Source organism: Syngnathus typhle, linkage group LG10 (genome assembly GCF_033458585.1).
Source record: "Syngnathus typhle isolate RoL2023-S1 ecotype Sweden linkage group LG10, RoL_Styp_1.0, whole genome shotgun sequence".
Taxonomy (NCBI): Eukaryota; Metazoa; Chordata; class Actinopteri; order Syngnathiformes; family Syngnathidae; genus Syngnathus; species Syngnathus typhle.
Window position 1 is genome coordinate 3,412,597 of NC_083747.1, and position 15,974 is coordinate 3,428,570.

At 42.8% G+C, this 15,974-nt stretch overlaps 3 protein-coding genes across 5 annotated transcripts; 1 reads left to right on the forward strand and 2 right to left on the reverse strand.

Moving 5' to 3' along the window:
- Positions 1 to 48: 48 nt before the first annotated feature.
- tmem67 (transmembrane protein 67) lies at positions 49 to 9,745 on the reverse strand. Its single transcript, XM_061288099.1, has 43 exons — positions 9,604 to 9,745; positions 9,244 to 9,352; positions 8,642 to 8,686; positions 8,371 to 8,469; positions 8,192 to 8,290; positions 8,040 to 8,126; positions 7,784 to 7,883; positions 7,579 to 7,718; positions 7,365 to 7,508; positions 7,043 to 7,120; positions 6,861 to 6,977; positions 6,671 to 6,787; positions 6,492 to 6,599; positions 6,310 to 6,412; positions 6,053 to 6,195; positions 5,909 to 5,985; positions 5,481 to 5,773; positions 5,177 to 5,265; positions 5,007 to 5,097; positions 4,827 to 4,926; positions 4,678 to 4,741; positions 4,536 to 4,607; positions 4,402 to 4,464; positions 4,071 to 4,334; positions 3,913 to 3,999; positions 3,748 to 3,813; positions 3,525 to 3,678; positions 3,330 to 3,450; positions 3,158 to 3,263; positions 2,777 to 2,833; positions 2,596 to 2,694; positions 2,425 to 2,523; positions 2,264 to 2,350; positions 2,070 to 2,169; positions 1,847 to 1,986; positions 1,638 to 1,778; positions 1,483 to 1,563; positions 1,300 to 1,416; positions 1,103 to 1,219; positions 921 to 1,028; positions 721 to 823; positions 353 to 495; positions 49 to 267 (listed from the first exon to the last, which is right to left on the reverse strand). Exons 2-43 carry the CDS (start codon positions 9,271 to 9,273, stop codon positions 187 to 189), a joined length of 4,530 nt encoding a protein of 1,509 aa, XP_061144083.1. The 5' UTR covers positions 9,274 to 9,352; positions 9,604 to 9,745; the 3' UTR covers positions 49 to 186.
- Positions 9,308 to 11,640, forward strand: rbm12ba (RNA binding motif protein 12Ba). The gene is made up of 2 exons (XM_061288106.1): positions 9,308 to 9,427; positions 9,496 to 11,640. Exon 2 carries the CDS (start codon positions 9,519 to 9,521, stop codon positions 11,028 to 11,030), a length of 1,512 nt encoding a protein of 503 aa, XP_061144090.1. The 5' UTR covers positions 9,308 to 9,427; positions 9,496 to 9,518; the 3' UTR covers positions 11,031 to 11,640.
- si:ch211-197h24.6 (uncharacterized) lies at positions 11,289 to 15,627 on the reverse strand. Of its 3 annotated transcripts, none has more exons than XM_061288109.1 (12): positions 15,508 to 15,627; positions 15,206 to 15,287; positions 14,164 to 14,179; positions 13,200 to 13,277; positions 12,978 to 13,117; positions 12,773 to 12,898; positions 12,651 to 12,696; positions 12,490 to 12,555; positions 11,986 to 12,413; positions 11,811 to 11,933; positions 11,659 to 11,755; positions 11,289 to 11,526 (listed from the first exon to the last, which is right to left on the reverse strand). In XM_061288109.1, exons 2-12 carry the CDS (start codon positions 15,269 to 15,271, stop codon positions 11,489 to 11,491), a joined length of 1,224 nt encoding a protein of 407 aa, XP_061144093.1. In that variant the 5' UTR covers positions 15,272 to 15,287; positions 15,508 to 15,627; the 3' UTR covers positions 11,289 to 11,488. The 3 variants fall into 3 exon arrangements, with proteins under 3 accessions (XP_061144093.1, XP_061144092.1, XP_061144091.1); XM_061288108.1 differs by having other exon boundaries at positions 11,811 to 11,918; positions 14,164 to 14,197; positions 15,508 to 15,626; XM_061288107.1 differs by having other exon boundaries at positions 14,164 to 14,197; positions 15,508 to 15,626.
- Positions 15,628 to 15,974: the final 347 nt, after the last annotated feature.

Below are 15,974 nucleotides of genomic sequence, written 5' to 3' on the forward strand. Positions count from 1 at the left end.
CTCACTCAGAGACACAAAAAAATGACATAGTAGGAAAAACACAGTGTATTGAAATTAATATAAAATGTTTTAATCTAAAAAAAATACATTTACAAGACAAATATATACAAAACAGGGAACAGATATGTAAAAAACAACAAACACCTAACATAATTTACCGTTTTACAACACGGCCACTTTAAATGATCATATCAAAAATCTATCATCCACTAAAGTTTTGTTGACCAGGTTCCTCCTTCCAAACGAATTGCGAATCCTTTCAAAGATCTGTTAGGAATAAACAAATATTTGATCATCGTGGTGAGGCATCCATTTTAAACTGTACTTTTCTGTATACGCCCAAAATACTGACCATTTGCTGTAAGTACGTAAGGACGGCAGCAAGCACAAAGTTCTGAGAGGCGAGGTCGACGACGCAGAAGAACAGCATGTCGAAAATCAGCAGAGTGCCCTCGTTTCCATAAAAGAGTACATCAGCAAAGGAGTGACCTTCATCTGTGGTGACAAACAGACATTATCTATGGAAGCAAGCATCAGCAACTCTACAACATGTTCAAAACATGTACTCAGTGTAAGGGGTTGAAATGGCGCCTCAGATCACCAAATGGTTAAACTATGTTCATCCTGTTGTTATTTTACTGGTTCTTTTATCACAAACTAATTATTTAGGTTTCATGTGTGCGTAATGATCATTGGGACTTTAACTTTTTAAGTTGCTACCATTATAAAAGATGCTCTTATCATTCGGTTCAAGGAACTCCATGCCCATGACTCTCTCCAATGCCAGTTTGTCCCTCACAATGTAGTCCATGTCAGGGTGAGCCTGAAGAAAATAAAACAGCGATTAAAAAAAAAAAAGGAACAGTTTAGACTAGAAACTAAAATGGAAGAAACAATAACAATTTATAGGGGTGACTAACATGATCTATGACAGATCCCAAGAAGTGGTTCATGGTTTGGTAGGCCCGAATGTTTTGGTCTGACTGGTTGAAAGAGGCCGGGTCCATGAGTCTCGATGGTCCGTGTCGCTGCAAATGAATGAAAAAGCAAAAAAATACAAGCATTGTATTTGACAACATTCCGAGTGGAGACGGGAACAAACCCTGGTGAAGGAGTCGCGTATCCTGTCGTAATGTGAGCGCAACCGGCCGGAGAGGGCCACTTGGAAGGTCTGCATGTCCGTATTGGGAAGAAGACCTCTTTGGCCGCACAGTGACTCCTTTGCGTGGGAAAAATCACACGTAAGACGGATGCAAATTGTGGAAAATATCTAAAAAAAAAAAAAAAAAGTGGACATACGGCTTCTCTCCTCAGGTTGTTGTTCATTTCTTCCATGTTTGTATCAGCGTGGCCGTGAACAGATCGCCCATGGATGTAGTAGCCAAAACAGCGCTGAGGTAAAAGCAGCACGGAAATCTGCAAAGACAAAACACACGAGTGAAATTGAACAGATTCAATACAGTAGCACAAGAGGTAACTCACATTACTGATGGAGCAGAGATCCACAAACTGGCGAATTTTGTCTTCCACAAAATGCTCATAAAATACAGTGAAGAAAATCACCTGCAGATACACGACAACATTCAGCAAAAAGTTAGCAGCGCATCAAACGGTCAATAAGAAGCGAGGAAAAAAACCTGAAGAAATCCAACGCAGAGCCAGAGTGTTGCCGACAAACCATAGCGCATAATCAGGCTGCATGAAGGCGTATACACCTGTGGGGGGCGCTGTAGGGTTGGCCAGGGGTCTCTCAGTGCTAAGCTGGAGAACCCTAACACCTAAACGAACCATTGCAAGTATTAGCTGAGGAATGGCAATTGAAATAATGACGCCATGCGAGACGCACTTCGAGGAAGAAGAGCACAGCCATGATCTGAAAAGTTGGGCGAATTTTACGGATGGTCTGGATCTCGTTCCACTCGTTGGCCACAAAGTAGGTCCTCCAAATGCTGACGGGAGAGGGATCACGTTTCTGCTGACCGTTGGCTGATACAAAAGCATGTAGAATGAAGACGCAAAAAAAACCAGGAGACGCTCTGAAAATATGATTGCGACAACAATTTTAACACCTGGCACGTTTCTGTTTGTTTTAATGCGTGGCCTTTCCCAGTCAATGAAGAAGACGTCCAAAGATAACTGCACAATCAGCTTGTGGAGGAACTGCACTGCCTGGACAGCAGAAAAATACATATGAAAGACGCCCTCTAGCGTTTGGAGTGAGTAATGCTTCATGTAAACATTTGGTCTATTTGAACTGACTCACCTTGAGAGCAAAGGCGCAACAGATGTAGGTCACAAACTGCTCCTCTTGATGAGAAAGCGGCAATATGACTGAGGCATTCTGTTGGGCCTAAAACAAAATGAAATCTTCAAATAAAGCTAAACAAAAAATCCACTATTTACGTGTAATGCAATGAAAGGCACCTTGTAAAGGATGAGCCAGTAAAGTCCAGTTCCCACAGTGACGGCGAGAAAAACATTGGCCAGATCTCCAGCGTAAAACAAGAAAAACATCAGCATGGTCTGAAATCAAAGGGAAGAGGCGGGTCAGGATTTACACTCCCACAGGAGAGTCCGGATTTATGATGCCTTTACCCTTAAGTCGACCACGGGTGAGGCGATCCTCCTCTTCCAGCTGACTGTTTTGAGCACTGACAAGAGCACGGCCAGACCAGCCAGCACACCCAGAGCAGTCTGTGCCACACACACACACACAAATGGATAAGAGAAGAAGAAGAAGAGAAAAAAAACCAACAACTTTGGGTTTCATACTCACATCTGTCTTCAAGCGAGCCTCATTCTGATCCATCTCATACTCCACAGAAAAGCTCATCTGCAGGAGGAGAGAGAAATTTCCTTCTTTCTTATCTATTGTTTACCGCACAGTATTTTTCTAAGAATTTCATTTTACCTAAAGAAGAAAAATTGGGCGAGAAAAGCCCACTGGAGGTGTGCACACTTGTGCAACCAAAGAATCTACAGCTGTTTCTTTTTCTACTCTCTCTTGGAAAGACTTTTCTTAAATTCCATTGAGTTCTAGATGTTATAGGTCACATTAACGGTGGATTTTGAAAAGAGGTGTGTCGACTTTTTATACCATTGTACACCTTGCCCAACATTTGCATCAAAACTAATTTTGTGCTTGTGTGCGACTCACAGACACAGTTTGTGTGTTGATGTCAGCGACCAGGACATCTTTGTACTCCACCGTCATCAGTGGGGGGAACACCTGACCCTGTTGTGTGCCCGGAACCAAGTTGAACCTGTGCACATCCACCGAGCGCTTAGAAACCACAAATATTTATTTCCACCGTGTCTTCAGTGTGCACCTTATTTTCACAGCGTTGGCGACACGGATGACTTTAGGAAAGTCCTTTGCGCTTTTTTCTCGGCCGCTCAACGCGTCGACGAGAAAGATACGCCGCGACAGGTACCAGTTGGTCATGCTTTCTGTGCACGGTGAGCAAAAACACAAGTTTCGCAACACAGAATCACACACGCGAGGTCACAACGGCAAATTTCACCTTGGTTGATGAACTTTCCATTATATTGCTGGTTCAGAACCAACGTGGGCAAAGGGAGAAGTTCTCTGCTCTCCTCTCCGCCGAGATCCAGGAAGACATCATAAAAAAGCGGCTCGGGATGAGCACGGAGCAGGTCTGCGATTGAAAGATCACACTGCACACGGCCAATCAAAGTCGGGCAATCAAAGCAGGTGGACGGCGTCGTGAACTGCGGCTAACTTACGTTTTCTTGGTAAGCGGTGCCGAAACTGAAAGCTGACGTTCGTTTGATGGGTGTTTCTGGACAAATCTAAAGCAGATTTTTTTTGGGGGGGACTCGAGAGTCTCTATTATAGCTTGAAAAATGAATCACATCAAAATGTTTTATAACGTCAAGGCCAGGTCTTACCTGAAGATTGGCTCCCCCGATAGTTTCCCATCGAAAGAACTCGCCTCTGACGTTATAAACGGCAGCGAGCAGCTTAATGTCCGTGTTCTGTCAAACAAAAAAAAAATGAACCGAATTATTTCCCATAGCGTTGTTATTGAATTAATTTCATCATCTACCTTGTCTTTTCCTCTGAAAACGAAGCTAACCGGGACGGGATCGCTCTGAAGCACTCGACTCGCCAATCCCGGTTCATCGCCGTAGTAAAGCCATGGTAGATTATGTCTCCAGTAGGAGATGTCTTGAGTGGAGCTAAAAGCGGCCTGTGATCTGAAGACGGTGTTAAAGATGCCGCAAGCATCCACGCTCACGCCGCTGAAGGAGTGCATGTTCATCACACACATGTTGCCCAGGGCTTGGCACGCTGTCAGGTTGGAGAAGCTCTGTTGACAAGAGCATTTGGCGACATGAAAGCTCATACAGGGCAATTAGAGAAAGTGTCAAATTTACAAGGCAGGCTGCTGCGGATGAGTAGAGGTTCTTGAGGAACCAGGCAGACACCATGCTGAACTTCTGGAATTGGGACAGAAACAAAAGCAAAAATGATTCTGCTTGGTGGAGGTAACAAAGATATGTGTACTTACCAACTGAGCAAAGTTGACACTGGGATTGACATTAGTGGAAAGACTTCCTGGTGGGATACACAACCCACCTGCCTAGAAATAAGATACAACTATAAAATATATACATATTTTAAAATAAATATCTGGAATTGCATGAGCTCACCAGCAAAGAGGGAGGGTTACACACACAGGAGCTTTTGATGAAGGAAGCCTGACATCTCTCGCACCTAAATGACAACACACACAGGCAGCTCATTTAATGACAAATACTCATAATAAAATTATTATGACTTAGATGATGAGATGATGTACCGGTCTCCGTTGCTGTTGGGCACTGAGAAAGCGGATCCATTTCCATTACATATCTCGCATGTGGCTTCATCCAAAAGGTTTCCACTGACATCCCTCTCCACTGGAAAAAAACAAACATATGTAAGCAAGTAAAAAAAAAAACAATGCAATGCTTTTCACCTGGCCAGATATTTTACTCACCGAGGATATGTCTTGGAGGGCACTGGCACCGGCCCTCATCAGTAGTACTACCTGGGCAACGAATGCACTCAAAACCATCTTGAGTTACTGCCTGGAATCCAACCACAAAACTATTTAGACAAACAAGTGTATGTGATCAATAGCACGAGAATATAATGAACAATACTTACAGGCTTTTCTTCTGGACAGGCCTCACAAGCAATGGAGGTCAGGTCAGTCGTGACTGTTCGGAATCCATTTTGGCAAACGCAACTCAGCCCTGGAAAACAAATGATGATTTGAACTAATAATTCAAGCTGAATAATGTCACAAATTGTTATTGTGACCATTTATTTTTACAGGTAAGAAGTTACAGGTAAGATGGAGCCAAGTGAGGACTTCTCCTGACAGCTAACTACCCCTAAACTCTGTGTAATAGTATTTGCAGTATTAGAAAGAAAATTAATGAAACATTTGTGTTTAAGCGAGACTAACCTGTTGCGCTGCGTTGTTGATTTTCACCACAGCTAACACACGACAAACTGGAGATATCGAAGTATTCTTCCACACTGCAGTCTGACGGAGATTGAAAAGGAATTATATACTGTTGGCATAAAACGGGATTTAAATGCACAAAAAACAATGTAAAAATAATTTTGTAGCTGCTCATAATAAAAAGCAGCGTCCCGGTCGCCATGGTGTGTCTTTTTCGTTTGCGGCTAGCATCGGGCCATTGGAGCACTAGCGCCACCTTGCGTCTGGAGGTCAGGCGTACCTTTTTGTCTGCTCTGAACAACGACAAACACAATTCTTGGTGTTCAGCAGTGTTTATTTTTCAATATTGTAAATGTTAGTTATTGTGAATGTAGAAAATAAATAGAATGAACAACATTAACATTTTAAAGACTTTCCATGGAAATTACATCAGAAATCGCTCATCCACTTGCGTCTTGTAGGCAAGGTTCTTCTTTCCAAAATGAATCCGAATCTTTCGGAATATCTGTTTGGAAGTCATTGATTTAAACACCAGTGTTCTTCTTCACACATTGCATGCATTCAATACTCACCTTTTGCTGGATGTATGTCAGCAGTCCTGCGAGTACAAAGTTCTGACATGCAAGGTCAGCAACGCAGAAGAACAACGCATCAAAAAGCAGCAATGTGCTTTCGTGTCCATGAAAAAGCACATCGCTGAAACTGTGGGCTTCATCTGCAGGGACAAAGATATACAGTCTCCTCCAAAAGTACTGGAAAAGCAAGGCCAGTTCGACCACGCACATATCGACAAACATAAATACTTGAAGTTAAAACCACGGGTTGCTACCATTATAAAAAATGCTCTTCTCAATTGGCTCGAGGAACTCCATGCCCATGAGACGCTCCAATGCCAGTTTGTCCCTCACATAATAATCCATGTCAGGGTGGGCCTGAGAGGACCAAAACATCATGAGATGAACAAATGATAATTGCACTTAACAGTAGCATTTATATTTGTGTGCCACAAACATGATCGATGATTGATCCAAGGAAGTGGTTCATGGTGTGGTAAGCCCGAATGTTTTGCTCCCACTGGTTGGCTGAGTGGGCTTCCATGAGCCGTGTTGGTCCGTATCTCTGGATGTAGAAGACGCAGTGAGGAATTGCTGTATTAAAAAAAAAAATTCTCGTGGGAGACGTGTACAAACCCTGGCAAAGGACTCGCGTATCTTGTCGTACTGTGAGCGCAGCCGTGTGGAAAGAGCCACCTGGAAAGTTTGCATGTCCGTGTTGGGTAGAAGACCTCTTTGGCCACACAGTGACTCCTTGACAATATGGCCGCAATAGGAATGTGAGTTGAGCACTAAAGCCGGATGAACGGTCGCTAAGCAAACATACGGCTTCTCTCCTGAGATTTTGACTCATTTCCTCCATGTTGGTGTCAGCGTGACCGTGCACGGAGCGTCCGTGGATGTAGTAGCCATAACATCGCTGCGGTAAGAGCAGCACTGAAATCTGCAAAAACAAAACACCCTTAAGGGAATCCAAGTAAACAGATACAGAGATGAATTGTAACTTACATTGCTGATTGAGCAGAGATCCGGAAACTGACGAATTTTGTCAGTTACGCAAATCTCGTAAAAGACAGTGAATATGACCTGAGATAGAGAGATGAATTGATTATAATAATTAATGGACTGGATATTGTTCAAAAGTTGTTCAATTCAAAAAAAAATTGGTGGAATCATTCAGTTTGTTTCCCATGTAAAATATTTTTTCTGTAAATTTCTGTAAATTAAATTTATTTGAAAAAAAATTGTAAAACAATTACAATTTTTTTTTACATTTTTTCGAACAATCCTATATTTTCCACTTTTTCAAATGGGAAAGTCAAGTAAAAACCTGGAGAAACCCAATGCAGAGCCAGAGTGTCGATGCCAGACCATAGCGCAGAATTGTGCTGTAAGAAGGTTTGTTGTCCATCTGTGAGGAATCCTTCAAAAGCGTCTGGGGCTCCTTGAATGTGTATTCAGAGAAACCCAACACCTAGATTGTATTAAAAAAACAATGCAAATGAGCAAAACCAGAAAAGAGGTGCATGTGGCGTGTGACATACTTCAATAAAGAAAAGCACAGCCATGATTTGAAAGGTCGGCCTGGTCCTGCGGATGGTCTGAATCTTGTTCCACTCATTAGCCACAAAATAGGTCCTCCAAATGCTAACAGGTGTAAGATCCTGTTTCTGTTGACCTCTGGCTGACAAAAGCAGGGCACACAGTGAGCAGCCTAAGAAAAAAAAATGCAAACAAAAAGATTTCCACCTGTGACCGTCCGGGTGGCTGTGGTTCGAGGCTTCTCCCAGTCAATGAAAAAAACATCCACAGATAACTGCATGATCAGCTTGTGGAGGAACTGCATCGCCTTTAGGGACAAAAGTTTTTATCATTATCAAAATGTGTATCAGAAATCTCTTAAGAGAGGATCAATTTTGTATCGCTGGTCAGGTCAGGAACCCCACCATGACCTTTCACCCCCAATTTGAACATCTGCACATCATCATCAATCTAACTGACTCACCTTGAGCACAAAAGCGCAAATAATGTACGTGGCAAAATGTTTTTCCTGATGAGGAAGCGGCAGTTCCATATCCACTTGCTGTTGGGCCTAAACAAATAGGAAGAATAATTAATGTGAAATGAAAAACAATATCAAATAAACATCCATCCAACCTTGCAAAGCATAAGCCAGTAGAGTCCAGTTGCTAAGGTAACAAGAAAAAAAACATTGGCCACATCTCCAGCGTAGAAAAACACAAAAGTCAATATAATCTAAAAAAAAAAAAAAGAAAGAAAGAACATTATCATCAACAACTGGAAAATGATCATTTGTGATGTCACACAAGCTTTACCTTCAAATCGATGGTCGCTGAATCGGACCTCCTCTTCCAACTGATTGTCTTCAACAGCGACAAAAATATCACCAAACCAGCCAGCACGCCCAAAGCAGTCTGCGAAAAACAATTGCCCATGCTAAGTCGCTAAATAGCTAAGCAGACTTTATTCCCCTCTGATACAGTTAACATTAAAATGTATAAATGATAATACTTTATATTTTATGAATATTTTTTACAACTTAATACAAAATGGTTGAGTGTCATTTTTGGTGTGGGGCCTACTCACATCTATAACATGGGCCTGGTAAATCACCACATCCTTCCGTTGTGTCTGCAAGAAATAGAAAAAAAAAAGGAAGTGAGAGTAACTACGCTCCATACGAATGAAATATACAACACGGACTCACAGGTTCCAATAAAATGCTGACATTTGGGTTTGAAGGCGCATCCATTTTGTAACAGACCAATGTCCACCCACTATTTGATGCGTATCGACGGCATCACATTAAAATGATGATGGGCTTCAAAGGTACGCATATTAAAGTGACACCACATCATACAGTATCAACATGGCACTGTGATGCTGAATGAATGTTATGGTAGCGCAACCAGGATCAGTAAAACCTACAATAAACCTACAATTTTGTATATATTTTATGTCTTAATATAGATCAACAAAGTTTTTAAATCTATCGGAATTAGGATAAAAAAAACAGTTTTTAAAACTCTAAACAATGTGTTCTGGATTTCCCTAAAATAATAGCAAGTGTGTGTTTGTTTATGAATGTTTAAAAAAAAAAAAAAAAAAGACAGCTATGGGGTCTTATATTCGGGCCAATACGGTAATTTCCTTCAAAGAACCACAGCATGGTTCGACCAGGTACCTACACCGGATGAAATGGTTTGTCCTCCCGCCATTGAGGATGACGTAAAACGTTGCTCGACCAATCACCGTGCATCAATGGAAAGGCGCAATCTGGGCGGGATTGAATATATGCTGGAGGCAGAGGCATGCAAAACGCAGTTTCAGACTTTTAAGAAGCTCCATGCGCGCGCACTTTAAGTAAACACGGTCAGTATTTCTCAAGTCTTATAACCTTCTTCCTCGTGTTTTTTACTCTAATATTTTGACTTTCACAGAGCACGCTTCTTGGGGGGGGGAAATGACCAGCATCGTGAGACTCAAGGGGCTCGATGAGAAAGCAAACGCCGAGGACATCCGGCACTTTTTCCCTCGTTTGCACATACCTGACCGCGGAGTTTGGATCTGGATCCTAGGAGGACCACAACACGAGGCTTTCATAGCCTTCCAGTCCGAACGCGATGCACGACGCGCCGTTCGCCATAGTGGACGTTCTCTAAAAGGATCCAAGGTGAATATACGCCTGAGTCGGGTTTCAGAACTGGAACATAAACTAAAATACTATGAAAAGAAGAAGCATTCAACTTCCCATTGTCTACCGCGTGAGGAAGGGGAAGTCCTTGCGCAAACTTCTCCACGTGATCCTAGAACTGCGTCTGCAAAATCTACCCCAATTTCACCACCACAAGAGCCAAATGGAGATGTTTTGGACAAGCCAAGTGATCATAAAATCCAAGTAGATCCAATTCCTAATGGGTGCCTAAAGACCATTGAGAAATCTTGTGATCCCAGGATACCACAGATACAAGACAGGCCATGTGATCCCAGAATAATACCCAATGGATGCTCACAGATGTTAGAAGGGTTACCGGACCTATTGTCACCTATTGTTCCCAGTGATTTCCAACATACATCTGATAAGCCACACTCCCCCCAAATAGAGAATTGTGACCAACCACAGATTTTCCAAAAAGCATTTCTTCTCGGCGTCCGTACGGTGCTAGAAAATCTTAAGTCCTACCCAAGTAAGCAACGAGAGATTTTGGGGGAACAAGACCGACGAGAGGACGAAAATATAATTGTGCCGGAGCCGCAAAAATCCGTGCCAGGCTACGTGAGGCTGTTTGGACTGCCGGTCTCGACGACAAAAGCGGATATTTGTTCTTTCTTCGAAGGGCTGAAGGTAGCAGAAGTCGTAGTCAATATGAAGCTGGAGCACCGTCACGTGTGCCTCGTCAAGTTTGATGATATGCGAGATGCTGTTGGTGCGTTGCAGTTCAACAACAAGTATATGGGCCCAATTTGTGTGGAAGTCCGCAAAGCCACCGAGACGATATGGAACCTAGCGTTGTCGGAATGCGAGAACGCTTGCCACAAGGCCGAGAAGGACTCGGACCGGGCAAAACACAAAATCGGACTGGAGGAAGTATACAATTATCCGAAAAAGCCCAGACTGTACATTCCACGCGACAAGTACATTGTCAAAGTTTGCGATTTCCCTCTATATACAACAAAGTCTGATTTACAGCAAGTGTTTCAATGTGCTGAACTCCAAAATAGATGCAATATACAACATCTACTGGACAAGAATGGCCAAAGAACAGACACCGCTTTTTTATTTTTAAACCAGAAGGCCAACTATGAACATGCGATGTCTTGCAATGGCAAGCTGGTTAGCGCGGCCCCCATTAAGGTGTCCGCAATAACCAGAAGTGAGATGATGGCACTGAAAAGGAACCAAAGGTGGCCTCGCAAAAAGACATCCCATGAAAATGGAATGTTGGAAAAGAACCTGGATGCTGAAAGTGGCTGATGGTTCAAAACATGCCTGAAAATTTTTGAAGGAAGGCCTGATCCTTAATGTCTCAGACAAATACAGCGCCACAACAGAAGATATAATTTGAAGGGATCGTGGCAAAAGTTCTTGCACGGCCATGTGGCAGTTAAAATCCCCAAAACTTGTTTAAACTAAATTTTTTTGTACTGAATGATTGCCAACTATTTTTTTCTATTCCCTACAGCAGCTTCTATGGACACATGTATATTCTAATCTAGCAAGTAGAGAACTGGATCACCCTCATGTATTTTTTTTTATTGCATTCTTAACACAAGATTAGAAAATCCTTTTAAAGTAGAGTTTTTCTTAAAAGCGTTCAAAATAAAAGTCAACAAAGGGAATGTATCCACTTTGGAATAAAACAAAAATTGTTTCAAAACAATCACACCAAATGGACACACGGTGAAGACCAACGTCTTGATGTCGCATCATTTCTAGAATCTGCGGGAACCCTCCGAGAACCAAGGCTGACCTGTAGAGGTTGAAATAAAACCAGACGGAAGGATAAACCATGTTAGTTGTTAACATCCGATGTTGAATACAGTTCTATTTTCTGACTTTGAATAAAGTGTGGTGAAAAGCTTCACTCCGACTGGTCGTGTACCTTTAGGTAAGGCTAGAGAGAATCGATCGCTGCTTCTTGGCAGACTGGAAGACGGCGATGACGAGAACTTTGAGCTCTTTGAAAAGCTACTCGAACCCTGTGGAGATGTGACGGGATTTAGATTGTGGATTTACACCAGTGTTGCTCCTTACCTCTGGCGCGACAGTCTTAAGTCTGTACTCCATCAGCTGCTCTGTTAGCTTCTGGGTCACCTTCAGCACCAACTGAGCATCGCTCTCATTCTCTATCTGGAAGGTCTCCTGAAAACAAAAACACTATCATTTTTGAATACCGATTCTGAGAATTGGCATGACGTTCCGGACCTACCAGGTAATGAAACAGTTCATTTGGATCACAGCCAGCAGCTTGCGGCGATTTGGTGGGGCTTGGTCTGTCAAATGGTTTCTTTACAGGCCTCTCCAATAAGCTTCGAGGCATCTTGATCTGGGGTCCTTGGTACTCGTCGCGAACCATTGGGCCGGCGTTAAAACGATCACGGCCATCTTTTGGGCCAAAATCGTCGCTGGGCCTACGCAGATATGGTCTTGAACCCCTGTCGGTGTTTGGGAAACGTTCCTTGCGTGAAACGGGTCCAAAGTTGGAAGCCTCGAATTTCTCCGAATTAGAGTCTCGGAAACGTGGCTCGGGTGAAAAGCAGTTGAAATCAGTCGGCTCGTAGTCATCGCGACACTCGTTGTAAGGACCTTCGTCGGGGGGGAACTCGTCATCAAACGACTGGTCATTGAACATTACACCTGGAAAAGCAGAATCGTGTTTACTGGGATGACACGACAAGACGCACTAAAGGGCTCAATAATAAACGGAACCCACCAAATTGTCGTCCATTTGGCCCCATGTCGTTTGCTGGTTCGGGCAATGGCTTTGGTTCAGTGGTTACTGGGAACAGACAAAATGTAGACTCAACTATTTATAACTCGAAAAATATTTTACACAGAGGGTCATCGTAAAAAAATTAATAAATCACCCCTTACCGAGTCCTTGGCACGCCGGCACGTTATAGGGCTCCTTTATGACCACCTAAATCATCACCAAAACAAATGAAGATGCAAATGAAGTTGAGATTCTTTCAATCGTGCCATAAATCACAACCGACCTTGATTCGACCCCTCGGCCTCCTTTGGCCGATTTCAGTCGCAGCTTCCCTAATCATTTTTCTCACAGCGGGGTCTTTGCCGAGTTCTTCCAGTGCCCAAGGGGCTTTGTCAGGATGAAACTTTTTCTGTATACAAGACAAAATGTTAGACAGGTAACACTCATGGAGCTAATTAGCAGCCATGGAATGGCGCCCAACGACTCACCAGGTATGTGAAGTTGTGGTGCGCGCTTTTTACATGAGCGATCATGTCGTGCTGCACGCGGGCCACCCTGCAAAGCTTGCACTCGTAGTGCGGCTGGACAGTTCTACTGGGGCTGCGGTACTCCCACACATATTCAAGACCTAAAAACATTTCCTTTGTTGACAACCAAGAATATTTTGCCCCAACGGTCACAGGAGATGGATGGCTGGATGGAAATCTTACCGAGCAAGATGATTGGAAGAGTTTCTAATTGGTTTTCTAACGATGGCACAGTCTGGAACGATGCTCCTCTGACATATTCTGACGGAATACAGGACCAAAGTTAAAAGGAGCGGAACTCCAAAGGCATCACACAGGCTTGATGGTGGTTGGAATCAGAGAGAATGGACACAGACATTTGTTGACAAATTTGTATAATGGAACAACTGCTTTAAGGCAGTAATGTCCAAAACTGGGAGAAAAAAAAAATGTAAGATGGCGGGGGAAACAGGATTGTAGTTCGGGGGGGGGGGTCCCACGTAGTGGTCAGAGCCGTGTCACTATGCAAAAACCTGCCGCACAGTTGCAGACCCAGCTTGGATACGACTTTCGAAGGTGGAAAAAATTCACGGGTAGACTTTGGTCGCGTCGTTCCGCGATGATGTCATTCACAGAGGACAGAAGCTGGAAAAATACTGGCATTTGTTTGTCAGGTTGCCATTGACCCACATCAAGACAGAATTGGCGGCCTTGTGATTGCTCAGCTCAAGCGCTGTCCTGATTGAGGCTTATACCCACACGACGCTCTGGTTGAGAGGACAAGGGCGCCAACCAGTCGCTACTCTTAGGGCTCCCCAAGAGTGAGGTTTGGCCAGTATATTTCCACACAGGACGAGCTAGCATCCATTAAGCCGCTTAGGCAATTAGCTTTGAGTGAAGCAAAAATACAACAACAAAAAAAAAAAAAGCATACCTGATTTGCAAATTTACAGGAGAGCAGTCTACCATAAAAATGTAAATTTGTGACACTTTGCATTCCTGCTACAGATTATTGCTCTCCCTTGAACAATAGCATTAGATGGCACACAACAGGTCCTATAGCTGAGAGTTTTAGAGAGGGGTGGACAGGCCACCGACCATGATATGAAGACGAGACAACAAGGTCTCAAGCTTCAATTCTCTCAGCCCAGGCATATGGAAGACTTACCTATTGTGTTAGAGTGCTGTGGGCGGTACATGCCCTGGCAAGAGTGGGGGGGGGGGGAATAAGTCCACATGAAGGAGAGAGACACAGAGGAATTAGTGACATGGCGACACGTCGCTCCGGATGGAACGTCTCGCGATGCGACGACACCCCAACATCAAGTCAGTGTGAATTCTCATCAAGTGAGAACCTGCATTGGGTGTCAGGTAAACCAAAAGATTAACTGAATGGGTATTAAGGCTAATGGCCACTGTAAAGACAGGCCAAGACCTCAAACCCATTCCCAAAAGGCTTTTTAGGAGGGGACAAAATCTCCCCCATTTCAGCTTGTTTGAATGCATTCATCCATTTTTTTTTTTTTTTTTATAGTGCTTGTCCTATCCCAGCTGAGTTTAGGGGGAGAGGGTGGGTCCACCCAGGACTGGTCGGCAGTCAATTTACAGGGTACAAAAAAAAAGCATGCTAGCGGAAAAACACCAGGGTCTGAATCAAGATTCAACTGGGCCCCCAGGCAGACACCTCAACCACCAGGCCAAGTGCCTTCTTCTTGTTCCTTCCATCTGTGGGAATTGCAAACAAGCTGATGATTAAATAGGACATAATAATGAAATAAGTATAATACTGGGATTCCATATTTGGAACCATATCCAATTCAATAACAGTAAGTACTCCTACACTGACTTCATTTTACCATTAAAGTCATTGTATCAAATGAGCGCAATTCTTTAATTGACTGCATACATTTATTTTTTTAAAAAGGGACACTTGTAATGTTCCAAGTATATGGAAAAAAGTGCCTGCTTTTAAGGTCAACGTGCGGCCTCAGTTTCTTCAAACAGCACGGATAGAGCAGACTTATATACGTATTAAGATTAAAGGTTGTGTTATTTTTTTTCCCCCTTTCTCACAACAGTGACTTGAGTTCACGGAGTGAGGGGGACAATGTTACGACAGGTAAAATGTAAAATACATACGAGGGGATGCTACATCAAAATGCCGGATAAGGAACATCGACTTGAGTTGAAAGACCCGACGAAATACTTACCATGCCGTGTTTGTTAGCGTTCCAGGGCGACGGGGTGGTTTTATTGCCGAAAGCGTTGAAAGTCATTTCCTCGTTTTCTTCACTGACGTTGACATTAAAACATAGAAGAATGACGTAAGAACATGGCAGCTCGGATTAAACAGATAAGCAGTATCGTATTATAATTGTTGTCATTATTTTCTACGTAGCTTCGTTTTGGCCCTCGAGTTAGGGAGATTACTTACGCATTTTGATAAAACAACACGAAACGGCTCTTAATCACAACATATCGGCAAAAAACATCACAATATCAAAACATTTACCTGAGATATTTGCAATGAAATGTTTTGCAACCGTGCGTGACTGATCCAAGTTAGCTAACAGGCACAATGGCAATGGGACGGGCAGACGACTTTGATGTGCCTGCTTAAAAACAAACCATACATACAGTGTTGACCAAATCTACATAAATGCGAATCCTAAAATGAACCAATATTGATATAAAAATGAAAATGTATATATATTTTCATCCCGTTTTAAGTATAAAAATCTGTAAAGAAATTTAATGATTTTGTCATTTACGGCATTTACGAGGACGACTATGTAGTGTTAGAATTATTCACCAAGACACACCGGTTTTCTCAACCGAATCAGAACTGTGACTGATATTGGAAACGTTCATATTTTTGGTCAAATAATCGCATAATAAAATCACTTTTTATGTACTTCAAAACATTTTTTGCTGACATTTTATGGCAGTGAAAACGAGTTACTAACCTTTTATTCAGTA

Excerpts from the sequence above, each read along its gene's own strand:
- tmem67 (XM_061288099.1), bottom strand. The coding sequence starts at position 9,273 with ATGGCGGGAGGACAAACCATTTCATCCGGT. Across the intron at positions 3,679-3,747 it reads GCACCGCTTACCAAGAAAAC|TGTGATCTTTCAATCGCAGA; the intron begins GTAAGTTAGCCG and ends GGCCGTGTGCAG. Across the intron at positions 2,170-2,263 it reads GTTGCGCCTTTGCTCTCAAG|GCAGTGCAGTTCCTCCACAA; the intron begins GTGAGTCAGTTC and ends TCTGCTGTCCAG.
- rbm12ba (XM_061288106.1), top strand. The coding sequence starts at position 9,519 with ATGACCAGCATCGTGAGACTCAAGGGGCTCGATGAGAAAGCAAACGCC.
- si:ch211-197h24.6 (XM_061288107.1), bottom strand. The coding sequence starts at position 15,271 with ATGACTTTCAACGCTTTCGGCAATAAAACCACCCCGTCGCCCTGGAAC. Across the intron at positions 12,556-12,650 it reads GCCGGCGTGCCAAGGACTCG|TAACCACTGAACCAAAGCCA; the intron begins GTAAGGGGTGAT and ends GTCTGTTCCCAG. Across the intron at positions 11,756-11,810 it reads TTAAGACTGTCGCGCCAGAG|GGTTCGAGTAGCTTTTCAAA; the intron begins GTAAGGAGCAAC and ends ACATCTCCACAG.